We start from the raw sequence: 14,140 nt of genomic DNA, 5'->3' as shown, positions 1-14,140 counted from the left end.
GAGAGGTACATCTTCAGTTTGTCAGTGAATGTACTGAAATATGCAAAGAGGAAAGATTAGCAAAAAAATAATGTGAAGATTAATCATAAGTTCATCACTTAGGAGCTATTCTTCATGAAGTAGATACTGCAAAGTGAAAATAGCAGACAGAATTTGTAAAAATTGATTTCCTGAAGTGCTGCAAACTGTGGTGTAATTTGATAGAGGAGTGGAGTGTCTCAACCTCTCAGACCTCAGTTTGGCTTTTTAAGATCACACCGCAAAAAGCTACTCCATTACAGTAACTGGAGTCAAATGTAATCCGTTACTTCCACCGCGGTGTGCCATTACTGTCACCTCTTTGCCCTCGGCAGTCGGGCGGTGTTGATGTGGCGTGCTGGGGTTTTGGATGGCGCCTTCAGCTCCTCTAATCCGGAGAGCAGAGAGGTGCTGCTGTCGCTGACAGACTGACTGACAGGCAGGCGGAGAGGACCCAGCTGTGATGGCTGGTGTCGGCTCAGTGGCAGCCTTATGATGAATTGCCTCTCTTGAATGATAGCGCTGTTACTGAATGATACTGACGCAGGATTGTTCTGTCAGCATCTCACCGGCGACCGCAAATAAAGAAATAAATAAATAAGCGAGAAATGAAGCGCTATGCAACTTGCCTCCCCATCTTTTTATTTTTCATTAAAGTTGCCACCTCTCATAGATCTCCATATGCAGTGATATGGAACTGGAAGTTTGTGCAGAAATACGGTGGAGGAAATTGCCTTGTACAACCACAAATGTGGCCGAACTTTTGAGCGATTGAAAGCTCCTCTTGGCTGTTTTTTACTTTCATATAAAGCAGAGTATAGCTTTAAAAAAAAAAAAAAAACTCCTCCTGTGTGTTTTTCTTTATTGTCACTGCATAAATTATATGTGATTGCATCATGATTAATATGATTTTGATGTTCTGTAATTATACTGAAAGCAAGTTACATTGCATTTCTTTCCTGATAGCTGCAATTTCCATTTCTTATTTTCTCATATTTCATATTTATTCACACCTCCCTGTTCTGTGTGTTTACAGCTCAGATGACTACTATGAATATGGACACAGCGGAGAATCATATGATTCATATGGTGAGTTGCTGACCTCTCTTCCTTCAGTATATCTTGTGTCAATTGTCAGAATATCAATTTCTAGTTCCTGCCTCTGCACTGCCATCTTCACCTCAGTTGCCATAGCATCTGGGTAATTGTGGGCTGTGTTAGAAACATTCAGAATAAACATGCTGAAAGTGATTTACTCGATTCTGCAGGTCCTCAAAAAGTTTAAGATCCAGTGAGCCGAAATTTAGTCCTTAAAATGTCTTAAAGCTATAACATTAAAGCTGTTACATTTCCGCATTTAATGTTTTATACTTTAGGTTGTGTTCTGCCATTATTCCAAATGTTTCCAACAATGTTCAAACACTGTCTGTCTGTAAGTCTCCTGTTAGCCGTTGTTAGCTTGTTGGTATAATTTATGGGAAAACACGAGATACGTCGGATACAGCAGCGAGTCAGGAAAGAAGTTGATGTGAAAGAAACTTAAATCCTACCTCATCCATGAACGTGCTTTCTGCCTGAGTCAAGTCGGATACATTTCTATCTGCAATGGTGGTTGTTTAACAGTGAAGAAAACAACTCCCATGATCCCATGCTTCCTTATGACACCATCAAATTACATCTTTTGTTGTTGTTTTAATGTGATGATTTTGACAGGTTTTTAAAAATGTAACGAATCATGAAATTATGAATTTATAAAGTTCCATTAACTTCAATCTCTCTTTTAAATATGTTTTTTTAGGAAAAATTGTTATTGATCGTGCTGTAACAGCTACAAACAAAGCCATAATGGAATCAATACACACTAATACAAACTGTGTAATTCTGTCAGAATCTCCTCTAATTAAGAACATAGCTCCTTGTAGAAGTAATGAGTTAAAATTGTTTCTGTTAACGTTACATTCGGTGCAATTTCAGGGAGATCGTGCACAAAGTCCAGCCCCAGCCTGACCCTCTCTGCACTAACAATGTTTCCTCTTTCAACATTTAAGGCAAACTACACACGATTTTCCCCAAAAAACAATGCATCTCGTAAAAAAATAATCCCTCTCAATCATGGCCCATGACCCATCAAATGTGTGTACTTGCACCTGCAGAAACCTCGCCCTTAGAGATCACTGAGACAACCATGTCTCGTTATTTGTTACGGTAGAGATGCCTTACCAACCCAAAATGTCCACGCATTATGTCCTATGAATTAGATCCAACTATCAACTATCTGTCTGTTGCGTTTACAAACAGCAACTGACAAATCCTGCTTATTCTACCTTTAAAAGCAGGAGTGCTCTGGATTTTATACACAGTAGCTAAACATCAGTCACATAAATGCAATGAAGACATTATTGAGCTGTTTTGGACTTTGATTTTCCTTCATATTCTTAGTACTTTTTTTTTTGCCAGTATGGACTAGAGATGCAACAATTAATTAATCAATGGAAAGAAGATTGTTTTATGATAATCAATTGATTGTTTCAGTCATTTTTCAAGCAAAAATATCAACACATGCTGGTTCCAGTTTCTAAAATGTAAGGATTTGCTTCTTTTCTTTGTCATTTATGACGGTAAGAGCCTTTGGTTTTTAGACTGTTGGTCACTTTGTGCTCTTGGAAATTGTGATGAATATTTTTTACAATTATTAACATTTTATAGGCTAAATAATTAATCGATTAATTGTGTAGTCGTGAGATTAATCAATAATGAAAATAATCGTTAGTTGCAACCTTAGAATGGACTTGAAATAGGTCTTTAACTGCATTCAGAGTGATTTTGAAAATGTCTTACATAGTCTTAAATTTAACTTGTTGAAACCTGCAGAAACTGTGGATTTATTCACACTTCAGATCTTTTACTCCTTCAGTTCATTTGCTCATTGGGAGACAGCCATGCCCTAAACACCAAGACCCATTCACAAACAAGTCATCCTTTTAGTTACAGCTGCAAATAAATTACAAAAAACAAAAAACAAAATCGGTCAGAGTATTAAATTTTAAATGATGTTTTAAATTTTTATTTGGTTAAAAAAGAAACGTTACTAACAGAAACTTTGACTTCAGAGATGTTCGAATTTAGGTTGCAAAACAAAAGTGCTGCCCTTGGGCACTGATGATTCCCTCACTTCAGAGGAGAAAAGAAAGTGTCAAAAGCAGGGAGGCTTTAACAAGCTGATAGTGGAGCTGCAGAATCACTTTTAGATCTACTTTTACTTCACTAAAACTGCTGAAATCGCACATGAAAAAGAACCAGCACTTCAGTTGGCCCAAAGAAGCTACTGTAGTCAGGGTGCTCATGTCTCACCTTCAGCAAAAGTCCATTCATAAATACAGAGATCAACACTGTTAAGTCTTTGGACACATTGAATAAAATTGGAGTGTGTGTGTGAAAAGAAAAGATTAAATGTGACTTTATATTAATTTTTTAACATTTCCAGCATATGCAAAAGCACTGACAAGATAACAGCCAGCAGCTTACTAGCAGAATATAATGTCGTATGCCAGAATGCTTATATGAAGATAAGTGTTCATAAGTTCTTCATCTTAAAGTGGCCACAAGGAACTTTCTCAATGTGTTGATTTTGGAGGCCCCTGTGGACAAAATTAACCTTACTAACCGCAGAATAAAACATCAAAATTTAAATTATCCAAAGAAAAATCTCCTCCTGTTTCTTTCACGTACTACTCACTGTAACTTTGCCTAGTAAAATGTAAAGACAGGCCAGTTTTACTTGATTTCACGGATAATCTGATCCAATGGCAGCCTCTAAGAACAACTATATAGAAATAGCAAATCTTCTCACTATGCCTTTCATATACATGTACTCCCTTCCACAGTTAACAAAGCCTCTAAACTGCAATATGATGCCATAATACACTAAAACTTAAGCAGCAAAAACGAGGGCTGAGACGATACACTTATCTCGCAATTTGATACTATCACGATACTTGTGTGGTGATACGATATGTATTGTGATTCTGCAAGTGTTGCAATTCGATATTACGTCTTACTGTGATTAAAATTGCGAGTGAAATTGATCAGTTTGTTAAGATAATTTGAGCATGATACTAATTTCTGTCAGCGCATCAGTCGGGATTCCCATTATATGCTAGCATTGTATTGACGGATCAAGTGGTAGTTATACAGAAAAATTAATTGATTTTTTCTCCTATACCTACTAACAACCCACCCAAATGTTGGCGAGCATGTGTGTGCCACAGTACTGTGTTTCTACATTTGGCTTTCTATTTAAGGCCACTTTCAGTGACTGGTCTTTGGCTCAAAAAAAAAGAGGTGTAAAAAGATCCAGTTGCCACAAAGTTCAGACAAAGTTAACACCACTGAGATACCTTTCAACAATACTGTGTCACAAGCTTTTGACAAGATACAGTCAAAAGTGGGCCAAGGTCGTATTTGCTGCAGAGTGCACTTGATATGATAGTAGAGCTAACAGAGAACAGTACAGTCGACCGTGCCGCTGTACAGCTGAAGGAGTATGTGTGTGAACAGAAAAACTACAAAATAAACTCTTTATATCAGTTATTCAGACTCTGGACTTGATGTGTAGCTTTTGATTATTTAAAACCAAATCTGTTCTGATGTAGGTGCAAAACACACAGCGTTGATTTGGATTGTGATGGATTAGTTTGTGCTTTTCTGTCTGCTGAGCTCCAAATAGAACCCAGCTCTTGGAAACAATACTTAAATTTATTATGTATGATATGTAAATGTTTCTGAACATTTTTAATGAGCAACTGATTACGTAATTAGTTAACTTTTTAATTAACGCAACACATTTTGACTCCCAACTTGTCAAATATGGCAGATTGGTCAGTGGTCCTATACATCAAACTATGACACTGTAGGTGCTCCCTAGCTTCAGCTTTGTAAGTGCAGGGCTCCCTGGTAAAGTTAGCAATATCCAACGTCCAGATAGACTTTCAAAATAAAGGCTCAGTTTTAGGAAACAAAACTACTGCTAGGATTAGAAAAAGATCATGCTTTAGAATGTAACTACTGTGAAACTACCAGAAAATAATATTTTATTTCACTGATCAACTGCTTTGTTCTCATTACGGCACACATACAGAGGCAGAGCAGACTGAGGATCACTTCAGATGTTTTCACACAATATCAGGCACTGGGCGGCGCTGTGGGCCTGTTTATTTATGCTTCTTAATGTGACCACTGTGAAACAATCAGAAAATAATGTTTTACTTCACTGATTCACTGCTTTGTTCTCACTACTACCAGCCTACTTTGAACAGTGCGTTCAGAAACAATGCTGCATATTCTGCCTTTAAAATAAGTAATAACATAACATACGTAACATAACGTAACTTCCAGAAGATGAAAAGAAGGCAACTTTAACTTTTGGTTTCACAACGCAAACCCCGGTCTCCTGGGTGAAAGTCCTGTGTTTGTTTCACCCATTTAAATGCGAACTTTCTTACACTACATATTACGTCACATGACTTTAACAGTACGTCCAAAACATAATGCGAGAGAGACAACTCCAGGACTGACGCTAGAGGAGTATTGAGAGTGTCATAGTCGGAAGCATATGAGGCATTGGGAGTGAGAGCAGGCTGGCAGTGCTAAAGCGTTATAGAAATTTATGTTGCATGTTTTTTAATGTCTTGAAATAGATTGAAAGTGATGGACTTTGTTATGAGAATTTTATGTCTTTTAAAATGTACATATGAGTACTCATTTGGCAAAACAACTGTATGTCATATTATGTGTTATTTCTTCTGCATCTGGAGGATAATATATTGAAGATCTATGTGCGTTCATTTCATGCTTTAGAGATTTGAATGTGTTTTTGTGGAAGCCGAAGCTAATAAAAAAAACTTTCCCAACTTTTCTGACCACACAAGTGGAAGAACTAAGCACCTTCAACTCATTAAAGTGCTGCATGCCTCCACATAAAATAAAAAGCGCTGCCACATGGGTCGCACAGAAAAAGGGCGACAGTTCAAAGAATACCAGATAAACAGCGTTGATGTGCATCCTTGTTCTCGAAACACAAGGTTACCTTGGTCTGTTTCTTCAAAGTGACTGTCAGTGAAAGGGTGACAGGTTTAATTAAGGGGTATTGGCTATGTGCTGCCAGCAGAGAGGCTGTACACAGAAAAAAAACAACCCTTTGTGAGCCTCAGCTCTAGGGAAGTCTCAGCGCTGGCTGAAGATCAGACAAAGGGTGCCATCGATACTGGCACTTTCACATTGACAGTACCAGGGGGTGAACAGGGGCTGATTTGGGCTAATGGTAATTGTGACCTTTTTGCTGGGAGCCACTAAACGGGTCCTTTTCAAGTAGCTATTTGATCCTCTCATTCAATTATCCGAGATGCATCCTTCCAGGTGAAAGTCAAGCTTCTTGGTGAGAGTCGCTGCTTGTATCCCCAGCTGCTTTTGTTATGAACCGAGCGCCGTCGATACCAGACACTTGGAGTGCTCGCAACTTTCTGCCGCATTGTTTTCATCCACGGGAGCGTATTTACAATATTTGCATAGAGCTTTAAAAAGACTTACACGGCTTGTTCTAAATGAATGAGTAGTGCGCCGCCTCTGTAATCACTCCCCATCTGTTTCTTTTTCCTTTTCCTCTTCAGGTCTGGAAGAGTGGGCAAACAGTCGCGGCAAGGCACCGTCAGCACGAACAACCAAGGGAGTGTACAGAGATCAGCCATACTCCAGATATTGAACTGTTTATACAACCCACACCTGAGTCCTCATGGCTGTTTCAACCCAAGTAATGGATTTTTTATGGACGCTCCCACCTTTTTAGAATTGAAAACTAAACCGCAAAATAATACAGGATAGTGAGACACTGAATGAGTTTTCAAAAACGGCATCCCCCCTGATTAAAAAAAAAACAAAACATACTCCTATTGGGTAAAATGTGTAAAGCAGTTGAGGTAATCTATCCTTTCCTCCAGGAGAAATCGACTGGACGTTGAGATTAAGAAAGACTCCATAGTACATTAAGTTTCTCTCTCAGCTATGTGATTGTGAAGAATGACATTGTATCAAGCTATTCTACTTGGTAATGATTAGTGACTCACTATAAGCTGTCGATACAATGTTTCTACACAGCTGCCAGTGCAACTTAAAGGTATCGTTTGGAATATTTGAAGTGGGGTGATGAAGCACTTATTTATAGTCAGTGTTTTAGCTACAATAGATGCCTCCAGTTAAGAGAAGCAGAGGGGGGCACCAGCACAGAAGCAAAGCAATGCACTACTGTGGCAAAACATATTTTAGCCACTTCCAAAAAGATCCACCTAAAATAATCAGTGTCAGTTTAAGTGTATGCTATATATAGCATATTTTTCCTGCTTTACTTTGTTGTCAGACAGCCTTTTCAGATGGGAGACCACTGTTATATAAGACAACTATCACTCTCCTCAAACCAACCAAACTCCATAGCTAAAATCAGTAAGTTTATTTTCCAAAACATGGGAGTTTGTGTAAAGCAACAATAAATAATGTGTTGTGAATTTGTCACACCGCAGAAATGCGTTATTAACCACTCAAGCAAATTTGAATGATTAAAAAAAAAGTGTATAAAATTTGGTCTCAAAATAAAAAAAAAAAAAAAAGAAGTTTTCTTTGACCTAAAAATTACCTGAAACATGGACGATCCATCCAGCAGTATTGGACATGTCCAGACACATCTGAGCCACCAGAGCCAGAGAACAGTGACAGGATGGTTTTTTTTTTTTTTTCTTCTGTGTTGGGTTTTTGGAATCAAAGTGAGCTCAAGTGAACTGCTGGGCACATTTGGACAGAGATCAACTGGGGGTGCGCTGACCACTATCTACTGTAGGTAGTACACTGACTATGGATAATACCTCACCCCACTTAAAATAACCCAAACTATCCCTTTAATTTATCACCCTCTACTCTTCAAACCTTGAACTGCGTGGTTGATCACTTTAAAATGTAGTAGCTTAGTTCTAGGAAAGTGCAGTACTGTAGATATTTTTTCTGAGGGGTAATTGGTGAACTTGTGTCCCTTGTAAATGAAACATTTACAAAATTGAAAAAGAGAAAAAGTCATACTGTATACACATTGTTTTGCTGTTTTCCTCCTTTTTGTAAAATAATAGTTCTTTAGTGTTAAAGGGCTTATAAAAGCATGGTGTGCAACTGTGGATATTGTCAGCTGTTTTATTCTGAAATAGCCTATGTAGTTGTGTTCATGATTCTGGCCCCCCAAAACATTCACCTTAATACATCTATAAATAGACGCTCATACTTTCTGTACACCGAAACGACCGGAGCTGCAAAAAAGTTCAGGAGCTATTTAATTTTTGTGATTTTTTTTTTTTTTAAGATGCTCTAAATAAGTAATTTTGATGTCATTATTTGATTTAATACAAGGTACTTTTCTGACTTTGTAGGCATAATAATCAACTTTAGGATACTAAATCACATGCTGGTGAATTGGTAGTCATTTCCATCTAGAGATTTGTTCAACTATATTGATTTTGAGCTTATGTAAGCCCTTTAATATTTTCTTCTTTGTTGATGCTGAATAAACATTTTGAAAGAAAACCCTTGTGTTGGAGAGAATAATTATGGACTCATAAAAAAGCCTTATAATTTAAACTAACAAACCAATATGAAAAAGATTGATATGTTTTGAATCCTGTAATGGATTAAAACAAAATGTATATCGCCATAACTAAGTGAAAAACAAAATAAAAGAACATATGTTCCTGCATAAAATCCAAAGTGGTGACAATGGCATTAGCAAAAATAATCAGAAACAGTGCAAACAGCAAATGGCTGTTTGCGCCCTTGTAACTGACCTTAGTAATCTGATAAGAATGGTTTCCTATTTGTATTTGAACGCCATGTGATGCATTTTGTAGGAAATCTCTCCGACTGAGATTTGGAGGATTTAGCGATAACGGCATCGCCGCTCTTGAAACTCTCTCCACTCTGTTTGTTCATATAATTCGATGTGAAGCGAACGCTGATCACGTCAAGCATCATCAGTAAACACACATTAACTCTCTGAGTGTTTACCCTGACAGAAACGGCTCGTAGCGCCGCATCAAAGCCTCCTTGACCTCTAGCCCATGTTCGGTTCAGTAACAGCGGGAGGGGTGGGATTGCTCTCTCTTCTTGTTTTGCTCTTTCTGTTCTCCTCCGGTCATGTGACCCTCTCCCAGTCGTTTAAAGAGCCTGCCTTTGCCCCGTCCATTAAAGAGACTCTAAATGACCCCCAGCTGACCTCCGCAGAGAGAGGATGGCAGTAGCTGTTTAAAAAGACCTCCGTCCCACAAGGTAAACAACCTGACCCAGTTTAACCCTAACCCTAACGTAGTTGGACATAAAACCTCTCTAAACTTAAATGTAATATGTTTTCCTGTCTCTGTTAAGTCCGTAATCTAGCCACAAAGCTGGGAATAATTAGATATCTGTAACTAAAAACTGTAAAAAAGTATGATAAATAGCAGTAATATTTCAACGAACTGTGTAGTGAAATAACTATCCTAAGACTTTGATAAAATATATCCTCTGTTACAATAATTGAACCATAAAATATTGTGTCTTGGCATTTGTCTTCACAATATTAATTGTAAAATATATTGATGTGAGGAACTTGCATGGTGATAGTGCTATTTATATTCCTTTCCAGGTTGACGTCCCGGTTACACCAGGCCATCCATCCAACTATCTCATTGGTGCTAAAGGTATGTAGTTTTCTTCACTATGTATCTGATGTTCATCATGATGTTTTTCCTGTATAATATATACTGAAAGTATGGGGTCAAATCAGGTTCAAGAATATTGAAAGCTTCAAGGTTGGACGTGATAAACCCTGGAGGATTCATGTAAAGCTTGCAAGAAAAATGGTCAATAGCTTAATATCACAGTTCTTTTAATTATTAAAATATGTGTGTTATGTCTCTGAAGTCTGTGATGGTTTCTTGCATGTAAACACAATGTTATAATGGACATATGGGGTCAAAAAAGGGCCAAAAAGCTTTGAGGTTTTGGAGATATTCTTGAAACGGCTCCCAGAACTCTGCCCACTTTGGTGATTTTTGTGTAAGTTATGTATGTTAATATACTGATATTATGGGATTAAATAAAGGTCAAAAATATTTAATACTTAAGTGTTCTTGAAAAGATTCCAAGATCTCTGCAGAAAAACGCGCTACAGCTTAATTTTAGTGTTCATACATATTAATCTCAAGTACAATACAGCTGAAGAACAGTGAACCTTACTTTATTACTTTAATGAGTTGTATGCAAGTAAATACAATGATACACTGAAATTATGGCATTGAATAATGGTCAAAAATATTAACTGCTTAAGGTTTGATCTGGAAACCCTAGGGGATTCTTGAGAAGGTTCCAATAAGCCTGCAGATAAATGGGCAATAGCTTAATTTCACAGGTCTTCTGATTATTATTAGATTAGATCTGATAATTCATTGCATCTAGACATGATAATATAGTATATATATGGGGTCATACAAGGGTCAAAAAACTTTGAGATTGTAGGGATTCTTGAAAAAGTTCCAAGAAGTGTCAGACAAATAGGAAATAGCTTCATTTTAGGGTTCCTACGTATTAAAAAACTACAAGCTATGATGTTTTTGATGATTTTCACGCAAGTTAATATGATAATATACTTGAATTATATGATCAAATAAAGGTCAAAAATATTAAATGCTTAAAGGTTGTAACAGGTGAACCTGAATTATTCAAAAGGTTCCAAGAAATCTGCAGAAAAATAGTCAACAGATTAATTTTTACGTTCATACGCAATTATCTAAAAATTGAAGTATGAGGAGTGAGATTAGGATGTCTGATGATTTTTGCACAAGTAAATATGGCAATATAACTGAATGGGATCAAATAAAGGTCAAATATATAAAAAAGTTCAGTTGGATCTGTTTGTAAAGTTTCAAAGAACTCTGCAGAAAAGTGGGAAATAGTTTAATTTTACAAATCTTCCAGTGATTAAAAGATGCATGTGTTGTCTTGCGTGTCTGTGTTTTTGTGCATGTAAAAATCGGTTTAAATAGGATGTCTATGCTTCAAGGTTGGATCAGGCAACCTTTGCAAATCCCTGAAAAGTTTCTAAGAAAAATGGAGACTAGCCCAATTTAACTCTTTTCAATTATGAAAAAGTGTGTGTCTAAACCATGCAATATACGCACTTATATAAGGATAAGGGAAAGGGGTTAGAGTGAGGGCTGGGGCTGCAAACAGTCCAACAGCAGAAATCCTCTCAGATGAAGGCCTGACCCAAACCTAACCTGTTTGGGTGTTGCATTGAAAACCCTTTGGAAGTACAAAATGAAATATTCCTCAGAGGACACAGTGTTATCATGACATATCAAATATTAATGTGACTTTGAGGCAACTTGATGTTCTCTTGACGGGTATTTAATGTTGAAAATATTTTTCCCGGGCTTGTGAAATCCTTCAGAATCGCACCTAGTTTGGCAGCTCGACCCTCAGCTCTCCTTGCACATTCCCCTCAAGGGGATTCCTGTCCCGCTGGACTCTCCACCTCACTTTGCACCTATGCAATTAGTCTATAAACGCACTCTGTGTCATCTGAACCACAACAGGATCCCTGTTACTGCAGTTTAAAAATGACACCCTGTGCTTGTATTAAAGTAGAAAAACATAATGCCTGAATGCCAAAAGAAACCTTGAAGTGCAGGTACCAGAATCTTTTAAAAGGACTCTCCTAAAAATCCCCTTCTTTGCTTTGCTTTTTTCATTTTTTTTGAAGCTCATATTGTTTGTCTTTCTCTTGTTTCCTCTCTTAATAGACTTGAAAAAACCCCACTCGAGCTCCCCTCTAAACATCCAAGCCCACACAATGTCAGACCAAATCCCGAAAAGGCCGCCCAGCTTCCACAAAGAGTCCGCCCTTGGCCAGGCGGTGGACTTTCAAATTTTCCGGACCGAGGTGAATCCTGCGGGGGACGAGATGGAGTAACCTGTTAAGATGCGGGAAAAAAAATAGAGCGGTGTTGGAAAAAAATACATGTATCACACATCGTCATTCTCTGGAAAAAAAAGGGAGGGTGAGAGGAAATCCGTGAGGCAAATTCCTCATCCTCTGGGACGATCTGTCGGAGTATATTTCCTTCAGTGCTTCACTGGCTCTGTATACATTTTACATACACACAGGAGTGCTATGAACTGACTGTGAACCTGCCCTGTGTCTTTCCTCTGTCAGCTACTCTAACGCGTACATTAGACGTTTACTGTTGCCTACCAGGGAAGACGAGTAAATAAATAATGCAACATGCTTAGGGAATGACATCATATTTCTAGCAAAGACGTCTCTTATCTCATATTCTTGCGCTCATTAACCTATATCCAATCCGCTCCAGTGAATAAATAATTCACCAAGTGCCTTATTGTTGCATTGTTATGACAGTTTTTGATGTTTAGTCCCATTAAAATATGAGGCAGTACACTAGAAAAGGTAGCAGTTTTTCTTCTTTTGTGCTGTTTTTTGGTTTTCTGTGTGCATTACCTACCCCAATGCTAGAAAACGCCACCCAGCCACACGCGAGAGTACAGTCTACTCCAGATGTATTGCTTAATCAGAATCGACTTGAGTGGATATTACAATTCCAAAATAGCTTTCTATCGGATAGAGAGCTTCATTCTGTCTTGTGCATAAGTCCAGATAGGCTGATCCGTATTCCACACAGTTGTATGTCCTCAGTGGCAGACAATAGTTTTCCATTAGAGGAAGTGATTCTCTCCGGAGCCTCGGGCCAAGCCTCACACAATAACACAGCGACCTAAAGCTTGCATCTCGGGCTCTCAGAGTCAACTCTCATCACCTCCGGGGGCTGATTCCCCCTCTGAGGTGGCTTAAAACGTCAGGCTTATCTGAAGTAAGCTTGTCCGAGTTAATAAAGTAAGAGCAGCTTATTTGATTAAGAATGCATACAAAGGAGGATGTAGTGATCTGTCACTGGGAGACAAGTCCATTTCAACCCTAGACTACAGATCGATGGGTCATGAACGTACAGGGACCACTGGAGGTGTTTTGGAAAAGGCTTCAGAGGATCTTGTACAAAATCTCACCACGAAAACATTTTTTCTTGATCTGTTTCTTACTACGAATGAAGAGGCCCTACATGAACACACTATGTTCCACCAACTTTTGAACTATTGTGGTTCTTTTCAAAGAGAGGTTCCTGATTTTTTTTTTTGACTATTTGTCCTTTACTTTGTCATTGATTGTAGCGGATCAGCTGAAAAAATGTAATGCGTATTTCTGCATACCGATCAGAGTTTTGCAATTTTGCATCTAAATGTGATTACAGTTCTGGGGTCCTTTGCTCGTGTTGTCAGTCAGATGTGATTAGACCACACCATACAGTCCTGTTGAAGCAGGCTTGTTGAATGTTTGAGCAAATGTTTAAACTCTTATAGGAACAGTTTCACATTTTAAGAAATACGCTTATTGGCCTTTTTGCCTGGAGGTTGTTGAGAAGATTGATACCAATCTCATGTCTGTACGGTAAATATGTAGCCAGCAGCTAGTTAGCTTATCTTAGCATAAAGATTGGAAACAGAAAATAATTAGCCTAGCACTGTACAATGGTTATAAAATTTGCCTACCAGCACCTTTAAAGCGCACTATTTAGCATACCATGTCTCATTTTTTTAAAAGCCAATTTAACAGGCAATAGGCTCAATAGTCTTGCAAACTAAAACCACAGTGCTGTGTCAGTATCAGCTGCTAGCTTGTTTACGTTCATACTGTCAGCGACCAGGTGCTAAGTTAATATTTCCAGCATGTAAGGTGTTGCTTCCTGTAGCGACAGGGAAACGCAGATAGTGAATGCCGCCTGAAATAGGCAGCTAATGGCAGGATACCCACAGTCTACATCCAATAGTCAGACAGACAGTAATACTATATGACTGACTATTTCTTGGTGAGGACCAATAACTTCCTGGAGTGCCCACTGGTCGCCACTGAAACTGGGTTTTCGTTTTTTTATACTTAGGAGTGCTGGATGGGAGATTTTGTTACCTTTAGAGCGTGCAGCTGTTTCCC

General features: G+C 38.2%; 1 protein-coding gene across 2 annotated transcripts in view; it reads left to right on the top strand.

Moving 5' to 3' along the window:
• The window catches only part of khdrbs3 (KH domain containing, RNA binding, signal transduction associated 3), a 153,023-nt gene extending 139,706 nt beyond the window's left edge, over positions 1–13,317 (top strand). The window contains exons 8-11 of one of the 2 annotated variants that reach the window (XR_014772098.1): positions 1,055–1,107; positions 6,684–6,823; positions 9,725–9,779; positions 11,883–13,317. Coding sequence is in view for 1 of the 2 variants with exons in the window: in XM_084739726.1 (XP_084595852.1) it covers positions 1,055–1,107; positions 6,684–6,775 (145 nt within the window). In the remaining variant the exon portion in view is untranslated. Of the gene's footprint in view, positions 1–1,054; positions 1,108–6,683; positions 8,229–9,724; positions 9,780–11,882 lie in introns of those variants that run through there. The other variant, XM_084739726.1, reaches the window with a different exon arrangement.
• Positions 13,318–14,140: the final 823 nt, after the last annotated feature.

Source organism: Lutjanus erythropterus, chromosome 16 (assembly GCF_056507025.1).
Source record: "Lutjanus erythropterus isolate fLutEry1 chromosome 16, fLutEry1.hap2, whole genome shotgun sequence".
Lineage (NCBI taxonomy): Eukaryota > Metazoa > Chordata > Actinopteri > Lutjaniformes > Lutjanidae > Lutjanus > Lutjanus erythropterus.
Note: the sequence above shows the minus strand (reverse complement) of the source record. Positions and strands in the feature narration are given on the sequence as shown.